This window comes from Sparus aurata, unplaced genomic scaffold (assembly GCF_900880675.1).
Source record: "Sparus aurata unplaced genomic scaffold, fSpaAur1.1, whole genome shotgun sequence".
Classification (NCBI taxonomy): Eukaryota; Metazoa; Chordata; class Actinopteri; order Spariformes; family Sparidae; genus Sparus; species Sparus aurata.
Window position 1 is genome coordinate 68,530 of NW_022045101.1, and position 15,007 is coordinate 83,536.

The 15,007-nt window shown below is 41.2% G+C and overlaps 1 protein-coding gene across 1 annotated transcript; it reads left to right on the forward strand.

The window, feature by feature from the left end:
* Positions 1–7,215: 7,215 nt before the first annotated feature.
* LOC115577540 (major histocompatibility complex class I-related gene protein-like) lies at positions 7,216–11,212 on the forward strand. Its single transcript, XM_030410428.1, has 7 exons — positions 7,216–7,484; positions 7,792–8,055; positions 8,394–8,672; positions 9,690–9,992; positions 10,086–10,187; positions 10,422–10,439; positions 10,595–11,212. The coding sequence occupies exons 1-7, from the start codon at positions 7,373–7,375 to the stop codon at positions 10,642–10,644; spliced, it is 1,128 nt and encodes a 375-aa protein (XP_030266288.1). The 5' UTR covers positions 7,216–7,372; the 3' UTR covers positions 10,645–11,212.
* Positions 11,213–15,007: the final 3,795 nt, after the last annotated feature.

Below are 15,007 nucleotides of genomic sequence, written 5' to 3' on the forward strand. Positions count from 1 at the left end.
AAATTAGAGAGAGGGGATATAAGAGGTGGAGCAGGAAAAATGCAGTATTTACAGTTTTTTTTCTTTTGCATGAGGGAGGTAGTTGTTTATGAATATTAGCAATTTTGCTGGTGAAGAAGTCCATGAAATTAGGTAGGTAGTAGAGTACATGTGGGAGACAAGAGTGTCAGGGGGCCGTAATATATTGTTGAGTGTGGTGAACAGAGTGCGTGTGTTTCCTTGAGCAGTCCCGATGACAGTGGCGTAGTATTCCATTTTGGCTTTGGCTATGGCATCTTTATATTTCAGCAGGTGGTTATGGTACATGTTATTGTGAATAGTGAGACCGTTTTTTTTTTTGAGAGGCGTTCCAGTTGGCGTCCTTCAGTTTTGAGTCAATGGAGTTCCGGGGTGTACCAAGGGGCAGAGCGTGTGAAGGTGACAGACCGTGTTTTCAATGGTGCCAGTGTGTCCAGGAGGTTGTTGAGTCTGTAGTTATAATGAGATACCAGATCCTTGGGTGTGGTTAAGTGGTCAGTGCTAGGGAGAGAATGTATTGCCGCTGAGAGAGTTGATGGATTGATGTTCTTGATGTTTCTTAATGTAATGTTCATTTTGGATAAGGGTAGGTTAACAGTAAAATATATAAGTTTGTGATCTGACAAGGGAAAATCTGATATAGTGTATTTGAGTGTTGATACGCCAGTGCAACAGATGAGATCCAGAATATGTCCTCTTGAGTGGGTCGGAGTGTTAATAAACTGATGGATACCAAAACTGTCCAGGCAAGATGTGAATTCTTTTGTAAGAGAGCTGTCTATGTTGTCCATGTGAATATTAAAGTCCCCTAGAAGTATTATGTTGGGTGACAGAGAGCATAAAATGGCAACAAAGTTCGAGAATTCATTTATAAAACCAGAGTTATGTTTAGGTGGACGGTAAATAACAGCTTAAGTAGTGGGAGTGGTTCCATGGAATTTCAGTGTAGTGGATTCAAATGATGTGTGAGAGGTGACTGGGAGAGAGGAGACTTTGTATTTCTCGTTGTAGAGTATTGCTAGACTGCCCCCGCGTCCTGAGGCACGGGCTTGACAGGTGTAGATGAAGCCATATGGGGTACATAGGTTGAGTTCAGTGTAATCGCTGGGTTGCTGCCATGTCTCAGTCAAGCACAGAAAATCAAATTTGTGATCATTCACTAGATCGTGAATGAGCTGTCCCTTGTTAGAGATGGTGCGGACATTAAGCAGGCCCATGGAGATGTTACTTTCACTCGGACCAGTGCTAGTCGTCGCGACTAGGCTAGTCAGCAGTGAGTTATCTCTACCTCTGCTACTGATGGTTTTAGGGCAATGATGTCTGTTGGTGACATGGACGGGGATGGGGAGAGGCCGAGCAGTAGCATGCTCAGCCCACAGGGAGGAGGGAGGGGTAGCCTGCTGCCTGTTGGTTATCCCAACAGGAATAGGTAAAACAGAAAGGTTATCAACAACAGCATCAGCAGGACCCGCATTGTCGGGGACAGGGCTTTGTGGGGTGGAGCCAGTGGTCTGGGCAGGGTCCTGCTGGAGAGACCATCAATTGGTGTTAAAAGCAATGAAGTTAATGAAGTTTTGGGTTAGTATGCCTGTTCATTTCCTGTTAAGATGTAGCCCATCATGCTTAAACAAGTCCCACTTAGTCCCGAAGGAGTTAAAATGACTGAAAAACCAAGACTGGTGGCAGTTGTAAGATTTTCCATCCACCGGTGGAGACTAAAAAGACGGCTAAAACGCTCAGAGCTCTTTGTCAGAGAGGGGGTGGGACCAGATAAAATAAACCTCCTCCCCAGACTTTCAACTGAGGTGGCCAGAGACTCAAGGTCATAGTGAAGTTTAATTGACTGCCTGGACATGACGTCATTTGTGCCAGAGTGTGAAATTACAGTGTGAACAGAGGGATGAATGTCCAGGAGAGCTGGGATCAGTTAAAAAAATCGGCCGTTTTACCTCCAGAGAGACAGTATGTTATTGCACCAGGGAGCCTTAAAAATCTAACAATGGAGTCGCCGACAATTAAAATCTCAGGTTGGACTGTACCGAAGTTATCATTGTAGAGGGCAAGCTTTGAACTCAGGTGATGTCCAATAGGACGAAGCCTGCACATCAACAGGTGAAGAAGCAGAGGACACCAGTGCTGACACGGAGGTCTCCAAGTCCGCAGGTGACCAACAGGGTCGCTTGCCACCGGGGGCCGTTGGGGAAGGGGAGCCTGAGGAAGAGGTGGAAGTGACAGGTGCATGGTGCTTTCTTGATGCAGGCTGGGCCGGGATAGTTCTGTGAGCCAACTGAGGGGGAGCGGAATCCATCGTGTCAGGCTAGGCAAGCGGTGAAAAAAAGTTACTGAGCGGGAGGTCAGCATCAGGTGGGTCGTAGAATGGGAGGGAAAGGCGCTTGGTGCCTTTTACTATCGAGGCCCAGGTGGGGGACTGCGGTGAAGACGGGCCGGGGACATCGTGAGGAGTAGTGGATGAATTTTGTGTCCAAGGCAGCTGGTCGACCAGGTGCTCAAGACGCGCCAGCCGGGAACACAGGTTGGATTGCCGCTGAAGGAGTTCCCCGATGAGCCGCTCTATGGACCTGAGTTCGGACTTCAGCTCCATGGACACAGCATTATCCATAATCTCTGACGGAGCCATCAGAGGAGCTGAAAACAGAGATAAACACAGAGCCAGCAAGACGCAGACAGATGGAGGTAGAGTTTTGCAGGAACTATCAGCTTGAGAGTGCAGGGCTCGGAGCGGAGACTTACACGCCGAAGCGGAGAAATCAACTCAGAAAGCGGATAAGGTAGGCTGAATAGAAGGAAACTTACCGGCAGGGGCCTGAGTCAGGCCCGCTGCGGTGAGATCGGCTCGGGTAGAAATTCCGGTATTCGCTGATAAATTACAGCAGGTTGAAAAGTTAGCAGTAGGCTAGCTTGTTCCGCTAGCCGCCGTTGTGAGTTTTCCCTTTGTCAGATTTGATTGTAAAATTGCTGATTGTAAAAATGACTGAATACACAAGCCTCTACACTGAAGGTCAACTTGTGGAAAACTGTGACAGGCAAATACAGATAACAGTGCCTGTTAAAATAAACAGGACTTTTACTTCTCCAACCGTGACAGTATAAGGCTGCTGCACTTCCTGATGTCAATCTTTCCACTTCAGAGGATTTGAATGAGGAGATTAATATCAATGTGAACTCTGAGCAGAGTTAGCTCCCAGACAAGGTTAGCTTAGCTTAGCATGAACACTGAAGTTAGAGATTAAACAGAGAGCCAGTATCTCTGTTAAAGGAGCCTTCTGACAACTAAACAGCTGACTGACTGATGTCCTGTAACGCTTCACCTGTGAGGAGGTCATAAGATACGTTTAGAAAGAAAGAGAAACAAACTGAGACTGAGAGACTCAGAGTGAGACACATGTTGAAACATGTTTATTCACAGTAGTGATCTGAGCTGATGGTTAACACAAATTAAAAATACAAGCAACATACAACAATAATAGAAATGACTTAAACACAGAGGAACCCAGAGAGAAAATGATAAAATGTTACTATATAATATTCTAAATCATCAATATCACCTGTTTCTGTGTGACTCCTGACTGTTCGCTGCTCATCCTTCACTAACATCTACTTGCTTTGCCATAGATTTGAGAACACCAGAGGGCGGACGCATCTGGTTGGGACGCTGGCTTGAGATCTGTTTCAATAAAGATTGCTTTATTATTCCACCCAGCCTGGCCTCCACAGAGTTCTTTTATCATCAAACTACACACCAACACCTTTGATGAAGAGAGCCCAGAAACTACATCCTCTCAGTTAACTCTTTAGAAAATCTGATTGGATGAGGGAGAGAGTTGGTCATCCTAAAAGAAACAAGATACTGTTCTGTAAAGAGCGGAATTGGCACCATGTTCTTACTCTAGCTACTGGAGTAGTTGAAGAAGGGGTAGACAAAGAAGAAGGAAATGGTCGTTGGCGGGGCCGGAAATTGAAAGATCAAGGATGGACGTTGCTTCTTGTTATTTATTTATGTATTCTTTTAAAGCAAATGCTAGTGGGTGAACTGGAGCAGGCAGTGAAAACCTGTACAGAAACCCAGAGAACATGGTCGCTCCACTCAGGTGACAGTTATAACCACTGAGTCGTAGTTATCAGCTGCGACAGCATCGTCAGAGGCACTGTCCTCCACTCGTCAGGTTTTGAAGAGCTTGGTGAATCTTTTCCACAGTGATCTCAAACTACTGGTTCTTATCAGGTATCACCTGCTATCAGAGATCTAAGTCTCATCACCACAAAATCATCGACTCATCAAACCTCTCAAGTTTTTTCAGGTTTGCAGTCAGGGTTCTGCTCTCGCTCACCATGGCCTGTAATTCCTCCTCAATCGTCTCATCGTCGTCCTTGACGATGTCTTTCAGGTGGACACATTCAGCCTTGAGCTCTGCAGTCTCCTGGTTGTCTGAGTCATAGAGGTGAAGCAGTCCGTCATAGCAGCTGAACGTGCTCTTGACCTGTAAACCCATGTTGAATTGAGCCATCAACTCCAGTCTGAGTTTATCCTTGTTCTCCTGAATCAGTTGTTCAAGCTGTTGGACTTTTTCAACAAGTCTCTTTTCCCTGTGAATCAAATTCTCTCTCAGTGTGACGACACTCTATGACATATTTGAACGTCTGTTGTGATCTTCCTAATTTTCCCTGTAAATCGTGCAACTCGTCCACTCATGTGTCTTCCAGCTGCTCCTCTTGGCTGCTGCTAGCTTGGCTCAGCTCCTTGTTGCTCTCGTGGCTCCTCATGTCTCTGAGTTTGTTAGAAATAGTCATTTAAAATGTTCACAGCTATAACCACCGAGTACTGCTTAGTGTTGGAACATTCTAGAATATTTTAGAACATCAACGGACATCAAAGGACACTCCATTCTAAAGTTTAAATCTAATCTAATCTTTTTATTTGAAACAGAAACAGATTTTGTTACAATATTATTTATCCTAAAATCTGTATTTTCACCTCATTTTCATACTTTTTAAAGAATTGCTAACCCTCGCAATGAGCCCTAAGTGTGCCAATAATTATCATCTCTGGATACAGTGATGGACATTTTGTACTGACATATAGGGACATTTTGAAGTCTTGCACCTCTTACCATAACTTGTTTTTCTACCCTAGTTTAAGGAAATGAGTATTCACCCCTCTGAACTTTCTTTGTGTCACTCACCCTGTCTGAACTTTCTGTGTTTACATGACTTCCTCTTTGCATGCAGACTCAGTAACTGTCGCGGAAATAGAGTTTTAAGACACACTCACAGAGACAGATATATATATATACCAAGTTTTCCTCCTCACAATCTGAGACTTTCCTCTGTAACAAACCTGTGTTGTTGCTCTGTGATTGCTCCTCTTGTACAAGATTAAACTTAGTTAACCTTGAGCTGGCTCTGAGCTCCTTTTCCAGTTCTAAATTATCTAAGAGTTATTTTAACAGATACTATTTGAATACCAACAGCAAATAAACAAGTGTGCACATCATTTGGTTAGAGGTATTTCTTCATTAAAGTCGTACGCTAAATTATGTATGTATGGAAAGACATTCTATTCACCGACCCAACGTCTGCAAGTTGTATGTGTCCTATATGCGTACAAATCAACTTAAAAATATCAACAAAGGAAAAACAGGAAATTTAGTTGACTTTTTTGATTTTTTAAAATCTGCTCCAGGATCAGCACACTGGACAGCAGTCATCAGAGTCTAGCATGTTGAAACACCTCAGCTCTAAATATATGTAAAAAAAGAAAAACAAAGATCATGGTGTGATTTTATAATAATGATGATGAAATCAAAACTCGAATCTATAGATTTTTATGAAGCACTTAAGCTGTCTCAACATGACTTTTAGAAATCTGTCTGCTTTATTTTATTGTACGAATTTGTCATAGTCATTATATAAAATATTTTAATATTTAGTTCAGTGACAGTAATCTTATAATTGTTAATATGTTACTTGCTTGAGTGTGTGTGTGTGTGTGTGTGGTGAAAGACATGGAGCAAGTAATGAAGTGAAGTCACCAGTCACATGCCAGACTCCCTTACAAATCCAGTGATTTTTAGAGTTGTTGCATCACAAGGAGAGACTTAACAAACTCTGTGAAACAGCTGCGGCACATTTTAAGTCCTTGTTGCCTACTTTTAAATTCAGCATTAAGTACAAAACATTAAGATGTTTCTTTCCTTGTAAAAAAAGTGTCATCGTGGCTCTAAAAGCCTGTCACTTCTTGGAGACAGAAGAAAGCCGAGAGTCGCCTTCATGACTGAGACTTCAGTCATGAAGGGCTGCTGTATCTTTACAAGCCACCAGATGTCAATATGCTGCAGAGTTTGAAGCCCAAAAGCTCCATAAGGCTTCATCCGCCTCTCTCTAGTTCAGACTCAACTGAATGAGACTGTACAGGATGTATTGTGGTGGGGAGGGGGGTGAATCTACTGTTTCATGTGATAAGAAAGTGAGTCCATCCGGCATCACTAATATTGTTCTTTGGACCCTCCCCCAATATCTCAAAACATTATATTTGAAACAAGAATGACAAAATGTTGAAAAATACAGCATTTTTTAAATAAACAGCTGTTGAATAAATTATTATTAAAGGCCCCAGATGTGCAAACAGAAGCTTTGTTATATGGGCCATTCATTCCACACCGGACACCAAATAGAAACAATTAGATTTGAGTTGGATCAGGTGATGTTGAAGGTTGATATGTTTGAATGTTTGTCATTATCAAAACATTAAATGATGCTGATGGTCAGAAACTCAGGTGTGACCTGTGGAGGAGCTTCACTTGACACGAGCTTCTCTTAAACATGATTAGTGCGAAACTGAGGAGTCTCTAAAATATTGACAGGATGATGTTTTTTGCCATGAATTTCTATTTTTCTGGATCTTTATCATCATCATGGTTAATGCACAGAATTAGGCAATTATTGATGTATGGTTCATTCATGAGGGTGATTTAGAACTAATTCACTTTAAAAAATACCAGCATGAATGCAAGGCTTACCATCAAGTGTCACTCACGCGAACTCAAAGACAGGCTTAGGAAAAAAAACACTTTCACTCTCTAACCCAATCTCTGACTTGAAGATTTTATGATCTGTAAATCACCATAGTTAAGTGAAAAGGGAAGGAAGTGAGGGAGTTCACTAGAAAAGCTGATCCACAGGCTCCGTGGTCGGGTCTGTTTTAAGATAATTACTGTTTTGTTCAATGTTAACACTCTAGTGTATGTGAGGGGTGTTGGTGAGGACTGGATACCTTGGAGGCACTTGGACTATTTTTGTTCTCAGGACAGAAACTCTCTCTCCTCCCTCCGCCAGGATGAATAACAGGAAACATTTGATCCAGCTCTGTCCTTCACTCACTCGTCTTCATCAAATCAAGATGAGAACGTTATTGTTGCTGCTTCTCTTCTGTCACGTTTCATCACCAGGTAAGATCACATTTTAAACCTTTAAACTCTCTAAACTTCACAGTCCACTCGACTCTTTTGCTTCAAGTTCAGTTTAACTTTTGCTTCAACTTGATCAGACTGTTTTAACTAAATCATGCTGACTTCATCATATTTCTGAGTGGTGATGATGAGTGTGTGTTCATACTGAATGGAGGCTGTTTGTTCTGCACATTACATTTAAATTTTTGGCATTTTGATCCTTTGCAGCAAACACACACACTTCATATCATATTTATATTTTCTCTAAGATTAGTGTTATTTATAAGCTCTTTTGTTTGTCCTGCAGTGCTGCACTCCATGAAGCATTTCACAACCGCATCAACTGGAATCCCAAACCTCTCAGAGGTTATGGCAACAGTTGAAGTTGATGAACTTCTGGTGGTGTCCTGTGACAGCAACAAAAGGGTGGAAATAAAACAGGACTGGGCAAAGAAATTCTTAATAGAGCGTCCTGAGCTGTTGGAGTGGTACGGACAACAATGTCTCCATTTGTCACCTATCTTCAAAGCTTTCATTTACATTTTGATGAGTCTCTACAACCAAAGTGGAGGTACAGTATGTAACATGTTATAGACTGTTTAACTTTTTACTGTTCTGCATCTTAGTTGTAAAGTGACCCAGGGCCTCAAGATACCAATCAGTTCAAACTCTAACATCATTTTACACATAACCTGAAATAGAGATTCATGTAAAGTAAACCATCATATCAGTTTGTCTTCAGTGGTCCAGCCACTACCTGTCATTCATCATGTCAACATTAATCAGCTGCTGGTTAGACTTGTTGCTGAAGCTGTTAAACACAAACTACTGATGATAATGTGATTCATGATCGCATGAAATATTTCATCTGTGAATCAGTGTTAATTACAGACTCTGTCTCTGTCTCAGGTGTCCATGTTTTACAGAGGCTGAATGGCTGTGAGTGGGATGATGAGACCGGAGAGGTCAAAGGTTTTGTTCAGTTTGCTTATGATGGAGAAGACTTCTTGAAATTGGATTTGAATACATTGACATGGATCGCTCTAAGACCTGAGGCTGTCACCGCCAAACTGATATGGGATGCTGATAAAGAATTAGGAAAAGTATTTAAGATTTTTTTGACTCAGATTTTTCCTGAACAACTGAGGCAGTATGTGAAATATGGGGGGAGCATTCTGCTGAGAACAGGTAGGATCACCTGACCTGATGTAGTTTATTAGACACAGTGATCTTCATATAGGCTGCTCAGACTGAACTGTCATTGTATTATTAATCCAACCTGTCTGACATCAGCTTTTTTGTAGTGCTTACATTTGTTTTAGTCCTGACCAATCACAGACATCTTTGGGTGACATCACTCACCATCAAAGCTCAGACTGTGATGTCACAGTTAGTTTAAGGAAAGTGATTTTACAGTTTCAGTGTTTCACGATAGAAATAGTTCCACTGAACATTGACACTGTGATTGACAACCTGACTGTGAATCATAAGAACAGACAGACATTGTTCTTCTCTGACTGTAGTGAGTGTCTTTAGTGGTGGTGTAGTTCCCTCCTCTGTCTGTATACAGATCATGTGGAGGCTGTGTAGCAGATGTGTTGTTATGTACCCTGTCATTATTACACTGTGGTCTGGATACATGGAGCACATTACTTGGCCACCATCAACACTGTCTTCCTGCTTTTTAAACATCAATATTAAGTCAACCGATGCACCGTTACAAACTGTTGCAGGTAAAATCTTTGAGGACGATATACAAACAATATAAATACAACCAATTAATACATTTCAAGAAAAAAAGACAAACATACAAGATGATCTTGAATGTAACCAAAATGTTGGTATTTATAGACCACATTTTAAGTCTTCTACTCTCATATCCTCATATTTTGTACATGTTAAGAGGAAGTGTATCTCTGTCTCTACCTCGCCTGTGGTGCAGTGACCACAGACTCTTTCCTCTGTTGGCAGTCAGGACTTCCTGTGTCGTCCTTCACTATGGTTGGACTGTGGTCACTGAGTCTGTTTGGTCAGGATCTGTCTCTGCTTTGTACCTCTGACAGTAAAGAGATTATCTGCCAATTTGTATTCATGGTTTAGAAACTGATAGCAATTAAGTTTCTTTTGAGTTTTACTTTGATTTGTCCTTTTACCTTGTTTCTTTTCCTCTCTCTCCTCTTTAATATCTCTCTCTTTCCTCTCCAGAGCTTCCCTCAGTGTCTCTCCTCCAGAAGACTCCCTCCTCTCCAGTCAACTGCCTCGCTACAGGTTTCTACCCTCACAGAGCCTCACTCGTCTGGAGGAAAGATGGAGAGGAGCTTCATGAGGAGGTGGACCACGGAGAGATCCTCCCCAACCACGATGGAACCTTCCAGATGAGTGTTGACCTGAACCTTTCATCAGTCACACCTGAAAACTGGACGAGGTACGACTGTGTGTTTCAGCTCTATGGTGTGAAGGAGGAAATCATCACCAAACTGGAGAAAGATCGGATCAGAACCAATGAAAGTAAGAGTGAGATCAGAGGGTGCTGAAGGGGAGTGCATGGAAATTAGTCTTGAAAAAATCAAATACACTAATAATAATTATCATATCCAACAGTGAAGCCCAGTAACATGACCGTCCTCGTCACTGCTGCAGTGGTTGTTCTTGCTCTCATTCTCATCGGTGCTGCTGGATTCATCGTTTACAAAAAGAAGAAAGGTGAGAGGGAAAAAGGAAAAGTTTAATACTTTGAATTCAGTCTTTAAGTTGATTTTGTTTATTCAGGTTGCAAAATTAAAACAAGCATCAGAGAAAGTAAATACAGTCAGCACTAAACAGACTGAGTATAAACAGATACTCAGTCTGAGTGAGTAGAAGAGAGGAATAAAGTGACTAAAGATAATCTGGCATTTACAACTGTGACTTAAATTATTTGTCTTGTTCTGATTTCAGCCATCAGCCCTCCATCTTGTAAGTAAAACTTACTTTGGTTCTATCTCAGCTGATCTGACTCACACTTCATGTTTTATGTTTCACATTATCGTGCAGATGAACCTTTTCAACACTGTTTCCTGTATTTATTGTTTATAAAAGTTCAATCCAGGATGTTTGTTTCTGACCTGCAGCTCCTGACAACAGCACAGAGCTCTCTGAGCAGCTGAATCCAGAGACCTGAATGACAAACACACTCAGTGACTCTCCTGGTGACACTTTATTTAGCTTTGCAGAACTAAAAGACAGAAGTGCTTCTTGCATTATAAGTAATATCATATAAAAAAGAACTGTTCTATGTTCTGTGACTCTGATTACACTTCAAAAATTGTGTATGTTCATCTGTGAAGATTATCTTGATGAACAAAATATGTAAGAATCATAAACTTGTGTTTGTCAGATTATTTTTAGCAACATTCTAAAATCCAGTTTGAAAGAAAAATCCCATGGACTTCTTGTGTAGGAACCAGGGAGATGCTAACTTCAGAATTAGCTTTCAAAAATAGTTTATTGCTGCACCACTCTATAGATGGAGAATATGAAATTTGGTCTATCATGGAGCCAGTGTGTCTCTCGTATGAGCGGTGAGCAGAGTGGGAGATGTATATCGACACATTTTCAACTATGAACTTATGAGACTAAACATGTAAATTCCTTTACATTGATGAACATGAATGAATGTTAAACTCAAATGTGTTGTTCTTTGTTTTTGTGCTGATGTTTGTCTTTTCAATAAAATCCTCACATTTTAACAAGTTTGGTCCACATGTTAATTTGTGACGACACTTCAATATATTACCTGAACATTCAGTATTCTCACAGAGGATTTGAATGAGGAGATTGATATCAATGTGAACTCTGAGCAGAGTTAGCTCCCAGACAAGGTTAGCTTAGCTTAGCATGAACACTGAAGTTAGAGATTAAACAGAGAGCCAGTATCTCTGTTAAAGGAGCCTTCTGACAACTAAACAGCTGACTGACTGATGTCCTGTAACGCTTCACCTGTGAGGAGGTCATAAGATACGTTTAGAAAGAAAGAGAAACAAACTGAGACTGAGAGACTCAGAGTGAGATACATGTTGAAACATGTTTATTCACAGTAGTGATTTGAGCTGATGGTTAACACAAATTAAATATATAAGCAAAAAACAATAATAGAAATGACTTAAACACAGAGGAACCCTGAGAGAAAATGATAAAGTGTTACTATATAATACTCTAAATAATCAATATCACCTGTTTCTGTGTGATTCCTGACAGTTTGCTGCTCATCCTTCACTAACATCTACATGGTAATACTTAGAAATCTGTCTGCTTCATCTTAATCAATGTTAATTAATATTGTTAATTGGTAGCAGCAAGTTACATGATTGACAGCAACCAAGCAACCCAAAACCTGTAGCCTGTTCCTGATAGGTGCATGGAAATATGTGACGTCACATGTTTTTCCCCCATTAGAGCTCTGCCCACTTCAAACATGCAGCACGTGATTCTGGAGAAACATAGTTGATTGTTGAGTCTCATTCCCAGGTCATCAAATACCAGAGCTTTGGGTCGGGCAGCTGTGAAACTCTCAGCCTCTATTTCATACATGTCTTTGCTGCCATCTAACGGCTGTTTAGTGGTATTATATACAGTATCACAAACAAGGCCGTGACACTTGTATTGTGGAGCCTGATTCCCTTTAAAATGGATAAAATAGATATCTCACACACACTGGGTACTTTAAGGAATCCAGGTTTGACTGGTTCTGTCCAAACTGAAACCTTTAGAATATATGTGCTCTGTGGTATTTCTGTCTACTTTGCTTCAGTTGAAGTCGAGGAGCTGCTGAATGATTTCAGTGGCATCTCTGTGCAAAGGATCATTGTTATCATGGTGTTATCTACTGTCTGATGTAGAATAAGTTATAGGTGGTGATACAAATGTACATGGGGACACATTCTCTGAGATCTTAACTATCCACTGAGATCATGTAAATTCACCTGATAGTTGTGGAGCTATTTTTGGGTATGTCTGTGTAGACAAGCCACACCTACCAGCACCATGTTTACTTCACAATATGTTTACATAATAAATACTTTTACACTTTACATTTTTAGAATAACTTCAAAAATGTAAAGAATATAATTTTTCCTTGAGGTATCTGAACTGCAACACATTCTGATCTCTAATTCAACTCAGTTTAAAATTACCCTGTTCCTCCACCTTGTGTGAGTTAAGGGATGTAGACGGTGGGGCTCACAGCTCCAAGGGACCTTGGAGTCAGTATTCAGCTGTGTGTGTGTCAAAGGTTAGCAGAATACAAGTCCACTATAGAGGACTAAAACAGAGTTTGACCCCTCACTTAGGTAATTTTGGGATACAAGACCAAAGGAGTGACAGTAACAGATTCAGTCATTTATGTGAGATGAGCAGGGAGATAGACCAACACCTTTTCTAGCCGATTGGACAGATGGACCTTCAACCCACCAAAGTAACCACTTCGAAGAAAAAGGCCCACGCGGGTAGAGAAGTATAGGTGGTAATTGGTAGATTTCTTAAGATCAGAGGCTCGATAGGATTTCTGAAAGGGCAGAGGGCGAAGCATTATGGCATTGCTTTGCCATAGATTTGAGAACGCCAGAGGGTGGGACGCATCTGGTTCGGACGCTGGCTTGAGATCTGTTTCAATAAAGATTGCTTTATCATTCCCCCCAGCCTGGCCTCCACAGAGTTCTTTTATCATCAAACTACACACCAACACCTTTGATGAAGAGAGCCCAGAAACTACATCCTCTCAGTTGACTCTTTAGAAAATCTGATTGGATGAGGGAGATAGTTGGTCATCCTAAAAGAAACAAGATGCTGTTCTGTAAAGAGCGGAATTGGCACCATGTTCTTGCTCCAGCTACTGGAGTAGTTGAAGGAGGGGTAGACAATGAAGAAGGAAATGGTCGGTGCAAATGCTAGTTGGGTGAACTGGAACAGCCAGAGAAAACCCGCACAGAAACCCAGAGAACATGCTCGCTCCACTAAGGTGACAATTATAACCACTGAGTCGTAGTTATCAGCTGCGACAGCATCATCAGAGGCACTGTCCTCCACTCGTCAGGTTTTGAAGAGCTCGGTGAATCTTTTCCACAGTGATCTCAAACTACTGGTTCTTCTCACCGGCTGTGTTTCTGATTGAAGGACATGTATCGTTGTGTTCTCGTCTTCAGCGACTCTCTGCTCCTCCTCTGCTATCAGAGCTCTAAGTCTCATCACCAGACTCTCCTTCAACAAAATCATCGACTCATCAAACCTCTCAAGTTTTTTTCAGGTCTGCAGTCAGGGTTCTGCTCTCGCTCACCATGGCCTGTAATTCCTCCTCAATCGTCTCATCGTCGTCCTTGACGATGTCTTTCAGGTGGACACATTCAGCTTTGAGCTCTGCAGTCTCCTGGTTGTCTGAGTCATAGAGGTGAAGCAGTCCGTCATAGCAGCTGAACGTGCTCTTGAGCTGTAAACCCATGTTGGATTGAGCCATCAACTCCAGTCTGAGTTTATCCTTGTTCTCCTGAATCAGCCGTTCAAGCCGTTGGACTTTTTCAAGAAGTCTCTTTTCCCTGTGAATTAAATTCTCTCTCTCAGTCTGACAACACTCTATGACATATTTGAATGTCTGTTGTGATCTTCCTAATGTTCCCTGTAAATCGTGCAACTCGTCCACTCTTGTGTCTTCCAGCTGCTCCTCTTGGCTGCTGCTAGCTTGGCTCAGCTACTTGTTGCTCCTCATGTCTCTGAGTTTGTTAGAAATAGTCATTTAAAATGTTCACAGCTATAACCACCGAGTACTGCTTAGTGTTGGAACATTCTTCAACATCAATGGACATCAAAGGACATCAAAGGACACTCCATTCTAAAGTTTAAATCTAAATGTTTTTATTTGAAACGGAAATAGATTTTGTTCCTAAATCCTAAAATCTGTATTTTCACCTCATTTACAGACATTTTAAAGAATTGCTAACTCTCACCATGAGCCCTGTAAAGTGTGCCAATAATCATCATCTCTGGATACTATTTGAATACCCACAGCAAATAAACAAGTGTGCACATCATTTGGGTGTTTCTTCATCAAAGCCGTACACTTTGCATGTATGGAAAGACGCTCTATTCACCGGGCCAACGACTGCAAGTTGTATGTGTCCTATATGCGTACAAATCAACTTAAAAATATCAACAATGCAAAAACAAGTCAGAAAAATTGGTTGCATGTAAATTTAGTTTAAAGGACTTTTTTTATTTTCGATTTTTAAATGCAACATTGTGAGGCTAATACTGTCAAAAGCTCTGAGTTGACGGTTTACACAGATGAACTGTACAAGCAACAATAATAGAAATGACTTAAACACTGAGGAACCCTGAGAGAAAATTATTGAATATTACTATAATAATACTCTAAATTATCAATATCACCTGTTTCTGTGTGATTGCTGACTGATTGGTGTTCATCCTTCACTAACATCTACATGGTTATTGTACTGTATTTCTATAGAAAGAGTCCTTCTGACCTGTTGATAACT

What these genes read in the sequence shown, in the direction of transcription:
- LOC115577540 (XM_030410428.1), top strand. Translation starts at nt 7,373, where the DNA reads ATGAATAACAGGAAACATTTGATCCAGCTCTGTCCTTCACTCACTCGT. An exon ending in GAGCATTCTGCTGAGAACAG is followed by an intron (nt 8,673 to 9,689) that starts GTAGGATCACCT and finishes TTTCCTCTCCAG; the next exon opens with AGCTTCCCTCAGTGTCTCTC. An exon ending in TCGGATCAGAACCAATGAAA is followed by an intron (nt 9,993 to 10,085) that starts GTAAGAGTGAGA and finishes CATATCCAACAG; the next exon opens with TGAAGCCCAGTAACATGACC.